At 49.3% G+C, this 16,488-nt stretch overlaps 6 protein-coding genes across 6 annotated transcripts, besides 1 other annotated feature; 4 read left to right on the top strand and 2 right to left on the bottom strand.

The window, feature by feature from the left end:
* Positions 1-345: 345 nt before the first annotated feature.
* Positions 346-1,497, top strand: NFIA_018350 (MAGE domain-containing protein; the record flags this gene model as incomplete). The annotated part of the gene is made up of 3 exons (XM_001265030.1): positions 346-372; positions 434-809; positions 869-1,497. 3 exons carry the CDS (start codon positions 346-348, stop codon positions 1,495-1,497), a joined length of 1,032 nt encoding a protein of 343 aa, XP_001265031.1.
* A 512-nt stretch (positions 1,498-2,009) lies between these two features.
* NFIA_018340 (ankyrin repeat-containing protein ANK1) lies at positions 2,010-2,648 on the bottom strand (the record flags this gene model as incomplete). The annotated part of the gene is made up of 3 exons (XM_001265029.1): positions 2,010-2,335; positions 2,410-2,587; positions 2,637-2,648. 3 exons carry the CDS (start codon positions 2,646-2,648, stop codon positions 2,010-2,012), a joined length of 516 nt encoding a protein of 171 aa, XP_001265030.1.
* A 770-nt stretch (positions 2,649-3,418) lies between these two features.
* Positions 3,419-3,918, top strand: NFIA_018330 (DNA-directed RNA polymerase III core subunit RPC11; the record flags this gene model as incomplete). Its single annotated transcript, XM_001265028.1, has 3 exons — positions 3,419-3,638; positions 3,720-3,814; positions 3,883-3,918. Coding segments are annotated over 3 exons (351 nt in total), but the record flags the coding sequence as incomplete, so codon positions are not given.
* A 1,453-nt stretch (positions 3,919-5,371) lies between these two features.
* On the top strand, positions 5,372-6,937 carry NFIA_018320 (elongation factor 1-alpha; the record flags this gene model as incomplete). Its single annotated transcript, XM_001265027.1, has 4 exons — positions 5,372-5,376; positions 5,451-5,719; positions 5,774-6,798; positions 6,854-6,937. 4 exons carry the CDS (start codon positions 5,372-5,374, stop codon positions 6,935-6,937), a joined length of 1,383 nt encoding a protein of 460 aa, XP_001265028.1.
* A 2,182-nt stretch (positions 6,938-9,119) lies between these two features.
* On the top strand, positions 9,120-9,886 carry NFIA_018310 (C-terminal helicase domain-containing protein; the record flags this gene model as incomplete). Its single annotated transcript, XM_001265026.1, has 3 exons — positions 9,120-9,226; positions 9,276-9,393; positions 9,452-9,886. 3 exons carry the CDS (start codon positions 9,120-9,122, stop codon positions 9,884-9,886), a joined length of 660 nt encoding a protein of 219 aa, XP_001265027.1.
* A 1,209-nt stretch (positions 9,887-11,095) lies between these two features.
* Positions 11,096-11,129: a microsatellite.
* A 178-nt stretch (positions 11,130-11,307) lies between these two features.
* On the bottom strand, positions 11,308-14,506 carry schA (serine/threonine protein kinase SCH9; the record flags this gene model as incomplete). The annotated part of the gene is made up of 3 exons (XM_001265025.1): positions 11,308-12,739; positions 12,788-14,083; positions 14,436-14,506. 3 exons carry the CDS (start codon positions 14,504-14,506, stop codon positions 11,308-11,310), a joined length of 2,799 nt encoding a protein of 932 aa, XP_001265026.1.
* Between the last annotated feature and the right edge of the window lie 1,982 nt (positions 14,507-16,488).

Here is a 16,488-nt window from a genome sequence, read left to right as displayed (position 1 = left end):
CAGTGTCCATCGTCTCATTGTTTTTTCGCCTTTTCTTTGTTTAATTTATCCTTTTTATATATTTTCTTTAAGGTATGGGCGCTTGCATGTGATTCCAACATGTAGACTAGATATGTGGAAGCCAAGAAAACGGGAAGGTATTATTACCCGAAGCGGATAAATCACGCCTGGTCCCACTATCAAAGTGACGGCGCGTCAAACGCGTCTGGGTAATCTTCACAGTGTCAGGAAACTGCCTAATTACGCATAGCGATGCAATATGACTTACTGACTACGGAGTAGTCCGCTGAGAATTACCTGCGTCTCCATCGCTGTTCATCAATATTTTACATCCGCACCCTCGCCATGCCTCTAGTTCGCAAACGACGAGCTGTGAGTCGCTTGTCACTTCATGATCAATCCGTTGCCAGACTAAATCAGTACCAAAACGTAGGAACAACAGCTCGAATCTGACAATGACGATGAAGTTTCAACTCCGCTCGCAGGCCCGGTCTCTACAGAGAACGCTCGTCGCCGCCTCAGACGCACGTCAGACTCGGAAAGCGACGACGATGTCGGCCCGGACGACGCTCGCGCCCCAAGTTCTAAAGATGTAATGGTTAAGAAGCTGGTCCGGCTAGCGCTGGCGAGTGAGCTGTCACGGCAACCGATCCGCCGGACAGATATAAGCACAAAGGTCCTGGGGGAACAGGGCTCTCGCCAATTCAAATTCGTCTTCGAGATGGCACAGAAGACATTACGAGAGACGTTTGGGATGCAATTGGCCGAATTGCCGGTGAAGGAGAAGGTGACTATCCAACAACGAAGAGGTACGTGGCATTGGTTACAAGGACAGCCAGGTGATGATGATGTTCTGACCCCGAAGTAGCCGCCCAAAAAGTCGATAGGCCCTCGTCCACAAACAAGTCCTGGATTCTTACGAGTACCCTCCCTCTTGCGTACAGAAAGCCCGAGATTCTTCCACCGACAAAAGCGCCCCTGGAAGGCACCTATACGGGGCTGTATTCCTTCATAATTGCCGTGATCCTGCTCAATGGCGGCTCCTTGCCGGAGCAGAAACTCGAGCGCTACCTCAAGCGTACCAATGCTGATACGTACACGCCCGTCGATCGTACGGACCGGTTTCTCCAGCGTCTATGTAAGGAGGGATATCTCATCCGTAATCGGGAGATGGACGGTGGAGAAGAAATCATCGAGTACATGGTCGGGCCGCGGGGGAAGGTCGAGGTGGGTGTTCAGGGAGTGGCCGGGTTAGTGCGGGAAGTCTACGGCTGTCAGGGCGCTGTTGAAGGGGACGATTCCACGCCTGCGGAGCGAGCGCAGATGGAGGAATTCGAGTCACGGCTGGCTCGGAGTCTAGGTATCAGGCGACCTGGGGCTCGGGTGGCTGATAATCAAGACGAGAGCGGAGATGACGAAGATAGTGAGGCAGGGCGAAGTCGAAGACGTCGTGGTGGTGGTTCTGATGACGGGGCGGACGACGATAGTGATGGTTAGGTTTGAGTGGCACCGAGTTTTGCCTATTATCTGTGAGACCGTTATTATCTATGATGAATATGATACCCTCAGTTGACTGTTTAAGTATACAAAATAAGAAATATAGTGTCTGTATAGTCTACTGGTGTCGCATTTTGTGGAATCATCTTCAGCGGACAGATATATATTCGACGTGTTGACCCTATCCGGTACAAGGCTCATTGGACGCATCCACATCGCTGCTAAATGACCTGCACTGATGTCTTCTAATACTGGTGTTATCACTTGTCTTCGCATTTTCTCATCATACTCAGCGTACATGGTCAGAGAAGGATACCTTGAATGTAATCTCATGGGCCATAATCTATGATTTACGTACATCAAAAGAGCTGCATCAAGTAACAACATGAACGAGAACGCTCAACAGTATACAGTTAAGATAATCTATTGACCCAAAATGTATAGAGAGATATAGTCATAAGGTCGTACACCCGGAAAGAGTCAGCCATCTGCCCGTCTATGATCTATCTGCCCTACTCGCTGTCACTGGCACTATCATGTACCGACCCATTATCCCCGGTGTCCCGAAGCCCCTCGGCCAGAATATATTCAGCCTGCTGCAGGGTGGATTTGATGTCTTGGTTGTTGTAGACCAGCTCAATGGGCTTCTGGCCGTGCTTGTTCCGTACGCGCGGGTCGCAGCCAGCTTCGCACATCATTTTGATCATTTCGAGACCGAGCTCGGGGTCCTTTTCGTTGGCGAAGCGGACGGCGCTGTGCAGGGGGGTGTCTTTGTCCAGGCGGGTGAGAGGGTCGCATTCGAAGTATTGGATGTCAAAGAGGAAGTCCATTGTATCGTCTGTTAATGCAGATTATTAATAGCTATATTGATATTTATTGGATAGCGGGTTGAAGGGGATAATGTGGACCTACAGCTTCCGTACATGGCACAGATGTGCAGGGCATGGTTCCCCAATGCATCCGTCACGCTGTTGAAAAACTCCGCGACCTCTTCGTTCGATTTATCACTCATTGTCTCCATGACCTGCTCGATCAGGTGAGGCTGGTCTCGTCGGCAGGCCTCGACGACCAGTTCGCGGGGTGATGCGCCCTATCTGGTCAGTTTCCTTTAGTTCACGATAGCTGGAAACATCACTCACTTCTTCCGCCATTTTGCTGAGTACAGAATTAAAATTGGTTTGTAAAGAATGTCTCGTATCGGTGACCACGATTTCAAAATTTAGAGATCCGTCTCAGAAAAATGATGCGGTGTGGTCTGGTGGTATTATGCGGGGTAGAATAGAAAGCTGTACGAAATAAGACTTGACAGGAGGTTGTTACGGCAGATCGGAGCAACAACCACAAATAAGAAGACAAAAGGGGAATAGGGAATTATGGTCTACAAGCTCGTTTTCGGGATCCCTAGAGATCTAATAGAATCTAGCGTAATGAAATTATCTATTCATGGAAGATTGAAGCGTCCTAGGATTTCCAGTTCTCTTGTTCCTTATCTGTTTAGTGATACTGTAGAGGTACATCAACTCAGGTACCTTATCCAGAGACTACCTATCTCCAAGTGTTGCCTGATAACCGCTCGGATGATATATCATCCGTTCCGCTGCATGTGCCCCGCGGCCAATCGGCGGCTGGCTGTCATTTTGCATACAGCCGCGCGGCAAAGATTAAATTCCTCCGCCAACGACGTCGTTGTTTAGAGGGATACGCCTGAGGCAGCTGCTCGTTTATCGTGCAGACCTTAGTCACTTGCCGTGAGATTGTCGCGCAGCAGCAGGATAGTCTGCATTACACTCTGAAACCTAGTATATCCACTGATTATCTGAATCCTTGCGAAAGGCTCCAAGATGTTGACATGTGAGTTCAATACCCAGCCAGCTTGATAGCAGCTCGGTAGAAAGATATATGAGGCTCACTTAAGCTGTTCACCTTGCCAGTTTGCCCCAATTGCGGCAATTCTCTGACAATTTCACGCGGCGAGCCAACCCGAGAGTATCCCCTGGGGGTCAACCGATTCGAGTGCCGGACATGTCCCTATCAGCATCTGCTGAAGCACGGTAGACAGGAGAAGACCACCATGAAACAAAAGGAGGTGGAAGACGTCTTTGGTGGCAAGGAGGAGTTTGCGAACGCCGACAGCATGGCCAGTAAGTGCTTGATGGTTGCAAGATGAAGTTTTCCAGCTTTGCAGTAGAGGCTAACACGGATGTGTTTGTTCTGCATTACAGCTCAGTGCCCCGCCGAAGATTGCAATGGCGATCGTGCATACTTCTTCCAGCTGCAGATTCGGAGTGCGGATGAACCTATGACTACATTCCTTAAGGTGAGTGTTTCCCTTGCCGCAGTCATGCTGGCAGCTGCATCATGCGCAGTGCTAATCGCATATGATAGTGTACTACATGCGGTGCACGGTGGAGAGAAAATTGATCACTGCCATCAAGTGATGGTGACGACGGCAATAATTGTGCTAAGCGCACTGCTCGATTGACTCATAGACTGATGACGAGGCGAATATGGAGCATGGAAAAAGGCGCTAAATTATATTTTTTTCCTGTTGCTTAATGTGCTTGCAGCAGTTGGATGATTTGTTGTTCATAGACTGGAGCTTCAGAGATACCCCTCATTGTCGATTATCTACATGTGTAGCTGTTGATTATTTAGGCTCTCGACTATTCGGATTAGCCGCACCTTTTTTACTTTCTGCTCTTGTTCTGTAATTCTTACCGCCTTTCTTTTTCTTAGCGGCCACATATAGAGGGGTAATAATCATTGGATCTGGATTGGCTATAATTACGTAGCTTCGTGCGATCTACCAACTTTCAAGTGACTCAAAGAGAACCATTTTGGGAGTCCGACAAATCTAATTGTTCACCCAACTAGCTGATGAGGGGTATATACGCAAGGTCGTGACTCGAAAGAGTCGGCGGCAACAATCCAGCCTCCCTAGCAACTGGATCGATAGTGGCGAGGTAAAAAATTCTTTCCGCTATCTGTTAAGGTATCGTCTGCACGGAGTAGACTCGATAGTTTTCCTTTCTTTTGCCATGCCGACCTTACAGTGAAAATCCTAATTGTGGGTCAAAGAGGGGCGCCACTCGGCCGGGCCACCGTGTGCTGCCCATTAGGAGCCAAGTAGAGACCATGAGCTGCCGCGGGGTTCTGTTACAAACATGGAAATCAAGCCCCCTCGCTCGTAGTAGACTATATACTGCGTCGTAGTGTGTGGTACGTTGTAGTAGTAGATACAGAGGTTGTACTGGACCCCCCCCCCTGCGTTGATGCCCAGTTTTGCAGTCCGAAATCCACTATAGACATTGGGAAATAGGTAGATACTGTGTAGGATTGTAGAGGGAGGAAAAAATTTTCTCGCTCCCTCCTTTTCTTTGCTTGTAAAAAAAGATAGTGGATCAAGACTCGGAGCGCCGAAAGGACATGAACCAAGGAAATGCAGGATCTCCCACCAGACAACAGCGCGAAAAATCTGAACGAAACAGCCCAACCGACTGACACTCCGCCGCGCTGTGAAGATTTTGCGCTGGTCCCGCACCCTCAGAGTGGAGCATTTACCCCTCCATGCCCAATGATAACAGCGGCTCGCCAAGGGTTTGAGCCCGCCGCTTAGTCGTGGTCTCGCTTGACCCCTCCATATAAGGATTTCCCCTCCTCCCCTCCCACAGAATTTTTCTTCTCTTCCCTCCTCGTCCGCTTCAGTACGTATATCTTCCCCTTCTTCCTATTTCGTCCTCTTCTTTCTTTCATCTTCCCAACTAACATCTTTGCTCAGTACCTCTACGCATACTAGCCGTAGTACCTGAGCAATTTTCACAGAACTTCTCTAGTATCTTACAAAGAACTACAAGGTTCAAACCTAACCGTCAAAATGGGGTGAGTGGAAAGGCCTTGTCCAAGTCGGTTCATCATCAGACTGAATTGGCTAACTTCTCATCTTCTCTCTACAGTAAGGAAGAAAAGACTCACATCAACATCGTCGTTATCGGCCACGTCGATTCCGGCAAGTCGACCACCACCGGTCACATGATCTACAAGTGCGGTGGTATCGACCAGCGTACTATTGAGAAGTTCGAGAAGGAAGCCGCCGAACTCGGCAAGGGTTCCTTCAAGTACGCCTGGGTTCTTGACAAGCTCAAGTCCGAGCGTGAGCGTGGTATCACCATCGACATTGCCCTCTGGAAGTTCCAGACTCCCAAGTATGAGGTCACTGTCATTGGTAAGCTTGACTCGTCCCGATGTGTTGTGATGCTGTAGCTGACACTATCTCAAGATGCCCCCGGTCACCGTGACTTCATCAAGAACATGATCACTGGTACCTCCCAGGCTGACTGCGCTATCCTCATCATTGCCTCCGGTACTGGTGAGTTCGAGGCTGGTATCTCCAAGGATGGCCAGACCCGTGAGCACGCTCTGCTCGCTTTCACCCTCGGTGTCAAGCAGCTCATCGTTGCCCTCAACAAGATGGACACCTGCAAGTGGTCCGAGGATCGTTACAACGAAATTGTCAAGGAAACCTCCAACTTCATCAAGAAGGTCGGCTACAACCCCAAGGCCGTTCCCTTCGTCCCCATCTCCGGCTTCAACGGTGACAACATGCTTGAGCCCTCCACCAACTGCCCCTGGTACAAGGGATGGGAGAAGGAGACCAAGGCCGGCAAGGTCACTGGTAAGACCCTCATCGAGGCCATCGACGCCATTGAGCCCCCCGTCCGTCCCTCCAACAAGCCCCTCCGTCTTCCCCTCCAGGATGTCTACAAGATCTCTGGTATCGGAACGGTCCCCGTCGGCCGTGTCGAGACTGGTGTCATCAAGCCCGGCATGGTCGTCACCTTCGCCCCCGCCAACGTCACCACTGAAGTCAAGTCCGTCGAGATGCACCACCAGCAGCTCCAGGAGGGTGTCCCCGGTGACAACGTCGGTTTCAACGTCAAGAACGTTTCCGTCAAGGAAGTCCGCCGTGGTAACGTCTGCGGTGACTCCAAGAACGACCCCCCTCAGGGTGCTGCCTCCTTCAACGCCCAGGTCATCGTCCTCAACCACCCCGGTCAGGTCGGCGCTGGTTACGCCCCCGTCCTCGACTGCCACACCGCCCACATTGCTTGCAAGTTCGCTGAGCTGCTTGAGAAGATTGACCGCCGTACCGGCAAGTCTGTTGAGAACAACCCCAAGTTCATCAAGTCCGGTGATGCCGCCATCGTCAAGATGATTCCTTCCAAGCCCATGTGTGTCGAGTCCTTCACCGACTACCCCCCTCTTGGTCGTTTCGCCGTCCGTGACATGCGCCAGACTGTTGCGGTGCGTACAAAAATTCTAGTCCCCAATTAAAGATTTGAAGCTGACAAGTTTATAGGTTGGTGTCGTCAAGTCCGTCGAGAAGTCCGCCGGTGGTGCCGGTAAGGTCACCAAGGCCGCCCAGAAGGCCACCAAGAAATAGAGGGCTGGAGAGTGAAAACTTTTGCTTGAACAATCTTCTATGAGATGTCATGAAATGACCTTTTTTACGATTAAAATGGAATTAGAGTGAATTCATTTTCATGTCTCAAAATCTTTTGGAGCCGTAGTGTAGCTATCCTGACATGCCGTCGACTACCTATGTCGATGGGGTACTGGCCTTGTCACCCTCTGTAATTTGGAACACTGTAAATTGTCATCATCCTCAGGCATCCAATGCTGCCCGGTACGCAGGATTCTTTCATCTCAGCACCAGATTCTGCAAGACAACCTTCATCTCATTCTAAGTTATGTTGATGTAACTACCTCAACCATCATTCCATCAATCCATCAATGACCAATGCATAGAGAACGCTTGTCTTGTTCTGTATTATCCTTGCCCTGTAGTTGAATTGTTGACTCTATCTAGTCCTTCAAAGTTGATATACAATCAGCGAACTACGACTCTCCAGAGAAACTACGGCGGACGCTTCATGCCATGCTATGACAGACAATGAAGAGAACAATGTATGTCTACTTGGTCATGTCACCTTGCATCATTGGGAGTGCATAGATTGCATACAGTCGTTTAACAGGCCAGTAGTCCTTCATCTGTGAAACCCTGGACTTCTCGCACATGACTGTTACCAGCTCAGATAGAGCAATAAATCACGAAGGTCAGCTCTATGCTCAGGGTCGATACAGACGACCATCCGCTCTACGATAATTACGCGGAAGTTCATGAAACAGATCTCAAAGGAGATCAAAGTATGTCTGCGCTATAAAGCATGGGAGAGAGTGGGTTGAACTATGGCAAAGCTATCTACACTGTTGATACATGACATGACCTTAAGACCGCGAATTTCCAAAAGAGGCCCATAGCGGCTTTTGACGTCACAGGACCTGGTAGCCGGCGTCGTTGAATTCTCGAAGGTTTGAGTGCCGCTGCATAGAGGCTTTTGACAGTCAATATCCGCATATCTCAGACAGGATCACTGAATATGCAGCCCTCTCAAACTCCAAGCCATCATCATACTGCAGTTTGTGATTTCACTGACTCTACAAGATGCGTAGCTATTCTAGCAGTAAAACAAGGGGTCTTACGCAATCAAGCTCCAGGTAACAACAGAGATATCAAAGGATATTTGAAAGTTGTCTTCTGAACAAGCTATTTTTCGCTCACTAGAGTCAGTAATTTTCCATATCGACAAACATAACGCCAAGATATGTTTGGTTCCATACAGTAGGAATTGATCAATCTACTAAAGGCCTTACCAACCGGCCTGCTGGCCTGCCTTGACCATCGAGTCAGTTGGGAGCTTCGAAAGACAGAGCACTGGAGGGATTAGGGCTGCTTAGACTCAATAGCGTTTCGACAACAAGAATATACTTGGCTGGACGCTGGTTGATATCGGCAAGAAAGATAAGATAAACAAATAGTGGCAGTCATACAGTCTTAACATCTGCTTCATTAAATCACCGTCTTTCATGAAGGTTAACGACCGTCGTCATCCAAACACACAGTCCCTTTCTTAAAGCTTACATTCACTGCCAGCTTCTATTATTGGATTTAATCTACTGACTACATTCACAGCCAGTACCTCAAGCTTAGTGAATATATCACTCAAGCACAGCGAAGGTAGCATTCATAGCTTTACTCCGTCTCCCCTCTCTCCGAATCTTTACCTCTACCCTACCCATCGCCGAATTTACATCTGTTAAGGTCAATCCTTAAGCCAAACGGCCTATACATGTGCTTTAATGGATATTCTACTGTATCTTACTTGGGGTCACACGGAATAGTCTCCTTCTTTGAGTGGAAGGCTATAACTCGTAAGGAGGCTATGCCAGGCGCAGTTCCAAGAGGCGGCACAGATCGTTGCTTGGCTGATGCAGAGGCATCGCTCTGAGACTTTCGAGGCCGAAGGTGAGATTTCGTCATCCATCATGGATACTTGTGAAATCATCGCACTGACATGTGGTAGGATAACAGATGGAAGGCAGCAATGTCAGAAGAACGGCTCGCTGCTTTTCAGGAGAGAAGCTGTGCTGCTAAAAGAGGTCAATGCAGCAAGGAGCTTTAGGAAGGGCCAAATGAGAGGTCACCGAGCGAAGAAAGCTTTGCTTAACCTTAAGCCAGAGCACATTGTCCCTGCGAAGAACAAGAAACGGGAGCGTCAGCCTCTATGGGCTCTTACGGAGAGGTTCGCTCCAGGGGCACCCGGTCAGCAACGTCCCAATTCGGAGACTTAGGTTCATGTCGTGCAACGCACGAGAGCCCTGTTCGTCCAGGGTATGTGAACACCCATTCAATCATCACATCATGTGCTAATTATCCATAGGGAGACATCATATCACCGAAACTTGCTACTGCGACAACCCAAACCGATCGTGAAGTTTGGTACCCTGTTCCAGATGCCACAAGGCCTCAGCAGCAAAGATGCCAACCATAGCCGGAGAGTATGTTTCCTAGCGGAAGCAATCTACTGCAGCTTACTTGGTGGATATATGTCAAAAGTGGCATATGAACTCCGGAATGGCTGCCCATTTGGATTCGCAACCTCTATCTTTGATTGGCACGGTGCCTGTTCGCATACGCGTCTCACGGATTGTGTCAGAATGCTGCCAGGATGAGAAGGTCATTATCTTTGTTGCTCGCATCAAGCAAGGCGAGTCACTTGCCAGCTTGCTCCAAGGCACTGGACTATCCGCCCAGGTGACTCACAACAGGAAAGACATGAACGAGCGGTTAGCAATAATACAAGAATTCAATGAGGGCAGATGCCAGGTCCTCATTACATGCCGCATTGGACTGTCTGGTATATCTCTGCAAGGTGCCAACAGTGTCATTCTAGACAGACCACCTGAGGGTTGGGATGACTTCCTTGCTGCAGTCCATAAGGCTGGTCTTGTTCAGGATGGCAAGGCTTACCTTGATATCAGACAGAGATAATAAGCCTGAGGTTGAGCGATTCCAAGCTATACTGGCTAATTTCCATTTAATTCGTGACCACTGGACTATTAGTGATGCTGCTCTCGATGGAATCATCCAGGCAACTAGTACGAAGACGCTTGAAGACAGGGAGCATGGAATAGAATTGCTCCGGACGCGAAGGAAACTTGCCATGAGGCGGAAACGTGCCAAGTATCGCGAGTTCAGAAGACGCGTACGCCCGCTATCGAGCTAGAAACAGGCAGCATATGAGAGAATATCGCCGTATTCATTCATCACATCATCTGCTATTTATTATAGGCAGACATCATATCACCTAAACTTGCTACTTACGCAACCCACGCCGATTGTGAAAACTTGGCACCCTTTCCCAGATGCCTCGAGGATTAAGCAGCGAAGACGCATACCTTCTCGTGACTTCAGAATGCCTGCCCGTTTGGATTTCAGACTTCTGTGTTTACTCAAATTTGCCGAAGGGAAATGCAATCTAGTGATGAGCCTTAACGTCCGACGACACAAAACAGCTGAAAGGCAGGGGTGGACAAGGAAAACATCATTGACCACCCCCAAAAGTCATCGCCATGGGATATTGGTAAAGTACACACCAAAACACTGTCAAGTCTATACTGGCCGACGATGACGGCTCAATTGACCGCAGTGAACTACGGGGATCTCCTGCCCAGCGTACACGCAGCAATCCAATCCCGTGTTGCTACTTTCCCAACAGCCTTATTGAGTGGAGTCTTCGAAGTCGATCAGGACAGGTACTGTCTTGGCTTTATTGTTTGGTAGCAGGTCAAATTGCTTGCATTCTATCTCACGCGAGCCGTACTAAACAAGAACTAATCATTCGATACCAGCGATTGCTGGGTCACATTCATTTAGTTACCTGGCTATCTGAACCGAGCAATCTCAAACGCATGACAGCAACACTTCCAGAGCGACCTCAGAAAGGAAGCAACCGAGCCAAACGGATGTGTGGAATTTTACCTCGCTGTTTCTGTCGGAAAAGATCAAAGCAGTAGCCAATCGACCTCCAAGGGGAAAAAAAAAAGCATTTGCAGAATGTAGGTAGCCTAGCTCAAATGGATATCTAACCCATCTATCCGGATGGTCTGTAAAGTTGATAGATAAAGGAAAAATGGAGAAAGCAAAGCCACTTGGGCCATCAAGCTTATGAAAGCCGGTCGACGGCGAAAGATCATTATTCTCGCCCACAAGGTCTCGTCCACAAGGTCATCGTAGATGGAGCCAAAGTTTGATCATATCACTTGTAATAGTCACCTGAAGGGAGCACCAGGTCTCGAAACACCCCACGGATTGATGGCATGTACAAAACGGAAACAAGGTAGTATATGCAAAAGTCGGGAAAAGGGAAAGAAAAAAGATAAACTCCAGTGTCATGCATCTTGAGGACGTTATCACATATCAAAATTATCATCAACGTTGAAGATGCCCGGCTCGCCGCCGTCGTTGTTCTTGTGGATACCACTCATGCGCTGGTCGGTGGAGGTGCCACGGTGGTGTGCCCGCTGCCACGTCTCCGGATCCTCGTCCATGTGGTCGCTCGGGTCGTGCTTCATGTGGTGATCGATCGAGTTCTCATTGACAAAGGTAAATCCTTTGAAGTTGGCCTGCATTCCTGGCGATAGTGGCGTGGAGGCAGGCATGAATCCATTAGCCAACGCAGCGGCGCGATCGTTCAGCGAGGCACTGTTGTCAAGAGCGTTGGTGAACTCGGGATCAAAGTTGGACGTGTCGGTGTCAGACTTGAGCTTGGGCTTGAAAGGCGGGATGACATCCTTGCGGGCAAGCGCCTCCCAGTCGATGTCATGGAAGAATGGGTGAGCCATCAGCTCCTTCGCGTCTCCCTTGGCGCCCAGGCGGTGCTTGGGGTTTCGGTTCAGCAAGCCCTTGACGAAATTCCTACCCTCCGTGCTGAGTGCGTCCCGAGGGAAGCGGACCTTGCCAAAGGCGATGTTCTTGTACATTTGCTGGGTATCCTCCGCGTAGAATGGGCTCCACCCACAGCACATCTCGAAGACCAGAACGCCAAGCGACCAAAAGTCGACCATCTTCGTGTACCCTTGCTCATCAAGCAAGACCTCGGGAGCAAGATATTCAGTGGTTCCGCAGAATGTGTTTGTGGTATCGTTCTGCGTCAGATTGGCCTTGGACAGACCAAAGTCGCACAGTGCGATATGTCCATTAGCGTCGAGCAGGATGTTTTCGGGCTTTAGGTCACGATAAACAATATCGTGGTCGTGCAGGTGTTGGAGAGCTAGAATCAACTCGGCGATGTAAAACTTGGCCCGCGCCTCCTGGAAGCGCCCTTCCTTTTGCAGGTGCCAGAACAGTTCGCCGCCCGACATGTAGTCTGTCACGAGATACAGATCGGTGGGTGTTTGGAAGGAGAATTTGAGGCCGACAATGAAGGGAGAAGCCGCCATGGCAGTCCGAACCAGGATATTGCGTTCGCCTAGCGTATGAGCCACCTCTTTCTTCTGGATGATCACCTTCTTCGACAGAACCTTCATGGCGTAGATCCGGTGCGTATCTTTCTTCATGACTTGATACACCTGTCCAAACGTCCCCTTGCCGATGAGCTTCAGAATCTGAAAGTCATTTGGTCCCACCTGCTTCTTCTCTGTCTTCTCGAAGAGCATCTCCAGGTGAATCTCGCCGGAGATCTGAGAATCGCCAGCTCCGCGCGCCGACAATGGGAACCAGCCCTCCAACCGACTGTGGTCCTCTTTGAGGTTCAGGGACAGCCGTACGTGCCCAAGGAACGCTTCCTGGTTGTTGCGATCATAAACTGAAACATCGATCTCCGACTCTTCTCCAAGAACGTCACTGTTCTGGTTAGCCAGTAATACGAGCGACGGGGCGAGGAAAACATACAAAGTGGCCTCGTGGTTCCAATGCGGATCCGTGACGGGCGATTTTCCCCTGAAATCGTGACCCTCCATTGCACTGTTGTTGCTGCTCTGGCGGCTCTTCATCGGAATCGCCATCGGCCGCCCCGCCTCGCGCTCGGACTTCTCCTTTTCCTTCTCTCGGCGCTCGATGGACGCTTCTTCCTCATCCTGGGCACTCTTGGAGATGACCTCGTTCCATTCGAACACGCATACCACATACGGATCAAAGCCTGGCCTGAGACCGCGGGCTTCAGTAATCTTGACGTAGAGTTTCCCCTTAAGGGACCCGACAGAAGGGCCAGATTGTTGCTCTGCCTTCGGAGTCTCTGATGGGGAAGGAAACGCATCGTTGAGTTTGCCCGCAATTTCGTCGGCGGACGTGGCCATCTCGTCGGACTGTGGCTGCTCCGAGGAAGGGTGCGCCTCTGATGATGATGATGTAACAGGCGGATTCTTAGCAGTTTCGGACCCTTCGTTGGACATGGCGCGAGGGGTGAGAGGAGGTGTGTTCTTTGGATGAGAAAGATCAGACACATTTCCAGTTAGCTTCGCGAGGTTCTCAGATGACGTGGAGACATGTGGTTTCTCATGATCAAGTAGGGGAGCTTCCGGCGGACTAAAGGAATCTGCAGAAGCAGGTAGTGAAGGGTTGGAGAAGTGAGAGGCAAGGACGGGGTCGTCGGAGATGCTAGAGACTGGATGGGAGGTATGACGGCGTGCTTGAGATTCAGGTGGATTGGTGGCTGTGCACGGAGCGAGATAGCTTTTCAAAGCAGTGAAAATAGAACCCATGCCCTTCTCGGGGGCCGAAGATGCCAACTCGGGTTCCTCCGACTCTTTCTGCAAAAGGGAACAGGCGGAGGAATAAGGGGGAGTGGGCAAATTCGTAGGAGGCAGAGACCCCGGTGAGATGTCTTGCGTATCAAATTTCTTGTCAGGGCAATCCGAAGAGGCATTCATGTCCGAAGCCTCGTCGCGCTCCATCATGACAAACGATCCCGCAGAAGATGAATTATGTCCAGAGCCTTGACCATCCCGTGTATCTGTGGCATGTGCACCCGGCTGGATACCGTTGGTGGAAGCAAGAGTCTCAGAAGAAGGAAGCCATGAATTGGAAGGGCGGTTGTCATCACTAGGAGAAAGACCAACCTGGAAATAACTGTGCATGATGGATGGTTGGCGTTTGTCTGAGAGATCTGGCTTGGGAGTCGCAATGCCAGAAGGTGTCGACCGATTGGAACCAATTGTATCTTGGTTATCGTCGTCCTGCAAATGGTTGCTATAGAAAGTTAGAAGCCGCGCACCAGAAGCTGTCAAAAGAACTTCGAATTTTCAGGACTAAAAGGGCATGTGACGATAGCAACTAGCAACATTCGGGCAGGCAGCTCTGTTGCGGTTCATCAATCTTGCGACAAGTCCCGAGGATAAGGCAGCCTGAGGCCGACAGAATGGGGTGCGACAAAACAATGTGCTGAATCACTTTGTGGGCCATCTTTCCCATTTTTCCCTTGGGGGTTATATTGATTGTTCAAATCCCAGATTTAAAAGCAGCTAATTCTTTTCCCCCCAGGTTGAATCGAAATACGGGGAGACGAAAGAGCAGTAAGATAAATAAAGCAGATATTACTCACTTCCGCGATACCGGCCGCTTTACCAAATCCACATCTGCAGGCAAATCTGTTCCGCTCTGAGCAGTGGCCATCATCGAGATTCCATTCGAGTCCAGAGGTCTTTTGTCGAAAAGGGAGGGGAAAGGATGGAAGAATTGATACGACTCGAATCGACTCAACCGAGATGGTGGGGTTGGAGGCGAAGAAGTTCGTGGCTGAGATAGTTAGATGGAGGAGGTTGTGTGTAGCGGAGTCGACAAAAAAGGCTGTGACGACGTCGCTGGGCAATGACGAGCTAAGGAAGTTTGCGGGAAGGAGGATGGATCCGATCGGGTAGCGGAGAGCACCAAAGCAGGTTACAGTCGGTGCATGAAGTTTATTGAATTTTTTTCCTTTAAACTTGGTGAGATGGGTTCATGGAAAGTGGGTGAAGAATAAGATCAAGGATGAGGAGGAAGACGAAGATGAAGACAAGTAAGAAAAAAAGATTAATTCAAGGAGTCAAAGGAGACATGTCTTGCGAGTTAGGTTTCTTCTTAGGAGGAAAAGATCGGAAAGGCTTCTGATTGATTGGGAATGGGGTCAAGAAGTATGGGACCTGGTGGGTTGAGTTATTTCACTGTGTTCGAATCATATCGAGGAACATTATTACTCAGAGCACCAGATGGGCCACTACCCAAGACCTGAGACTTGTTTGAGATTAAGAAACAGCCTGGTAGTAAGAAAAGGATGGCGGAGGCTGAGGATGATTATGAGTAATTACTCTTCTTCAATATAGTATCACGGTTTGACGGGTGGCGTGGGAGCATAAAAACGCTGAAGTCGCCATCCAATTCGATCAGTCACCTGCAGCGGCTGAAAGGGGAATTACTCCGTTTATGGGACAAGCTGCACGAGGGATCTTGATTTCAGATGCAGATTAAAAACACTTGAAAGCATGGATGCTGGATGGTACCCGTAAGGGGGGATAGATACTTGTAGATACTTGCGGGCTATGTAGTCATCGTTGAGATGGCAAGAATAATAGAAGCATTACCTATATGTTACAAAAACATTGTGTATTGCCATTGGTGAAGTGGGTAACATTACACCCAGAAGATCATAAGCATATGGAAATACATCCATAATCCATCTGTCTAGTAGGGAAATCATTATGGATATCTGACGATGGTCTTCTACCCGTGTCAGGGGTCAGTATGTACTATGTAGTCGGTATTCAGATACTTGGAATACTCACTCGGCCAGCTTGTTGGCGCCTTCGGTAGATCAGGAGAAGATCATTCTTAGGTACTGGAAAATGAGGCCTCACCTGGTGGAGATGCTATGAGCGAATGACTGCCATTTTATTTGACCGAACCACAGGACGGGAGAGTCTTGGGCTTAACCTGATCCATACTATGATACGATCAAATATGGTTCATCCCTAGGGGTCAGCAGCCACAGGAGCCTGACCCTTTTGATTATGGCATGAATAAAGATGTCGGTGACAGCCTGACGGCTCGGGACATGTCAATAATAGTAGATTCAAGTTTCGCGGACATCGCCGAACTGACTGTATGCATAGTTTCCAGTATTTCAAGTCACCGATGGAGGGGTGCCTTGAAGCCTTCCTTTGAGCCGTACAGATAGCTGACATTGCCCTTCGGAAAAGTAATCTCCCAAATTCCAGTCGAGATTATTGTGCCTTATCAATTCGTCAGATCCTACCTCTTTCTCCTCTTTCTCACGCACTGCACCTCCGCTACTGGCGAACCCCTCCTTTACCAAGTCAATGTGGGGTATATCCGAGGAGTGGCGGTCGATGTTACTGCGATAAAGGTCAATTCTAGCCTGCAGAGGGCAGACTTGTTACTCGACGGACTCGCATTGTTCATCCGTTCATATCTTCGGTGGACATCTGTAGATCCATCATAGCGGGGTTTGATAACAAGTCACTCTGCTATCTTCTCAACTATTGGAGAGCTCTCGCATTGGTATTAATTGCTCAGTAATATTCGGCTGATCTCAGCTTAGCAAGGCTGACGGTTACACAACCAACCTGTTCTCACCATCCGACAGGACTGAGCACGGGATA

This window comes from Aspergillus fischeri, genomic scaffold (assembly GCF_000149645.3).
Source record: "Aspergillus fischeri NRRL 181 1099437636249 genomic scaffold, whole genome shotgun sequence".
Classification (NCBI taxonomy): Eukaryota; Fungi; Ascomycota; class Eurotiomycetes; order Eurotiales; family Aspergillaceae; genus Aspergillus; species Aspergillus fischeri.
This window is presented reverse-complemented; position numbering and strand designations above follow the sequence as displayed.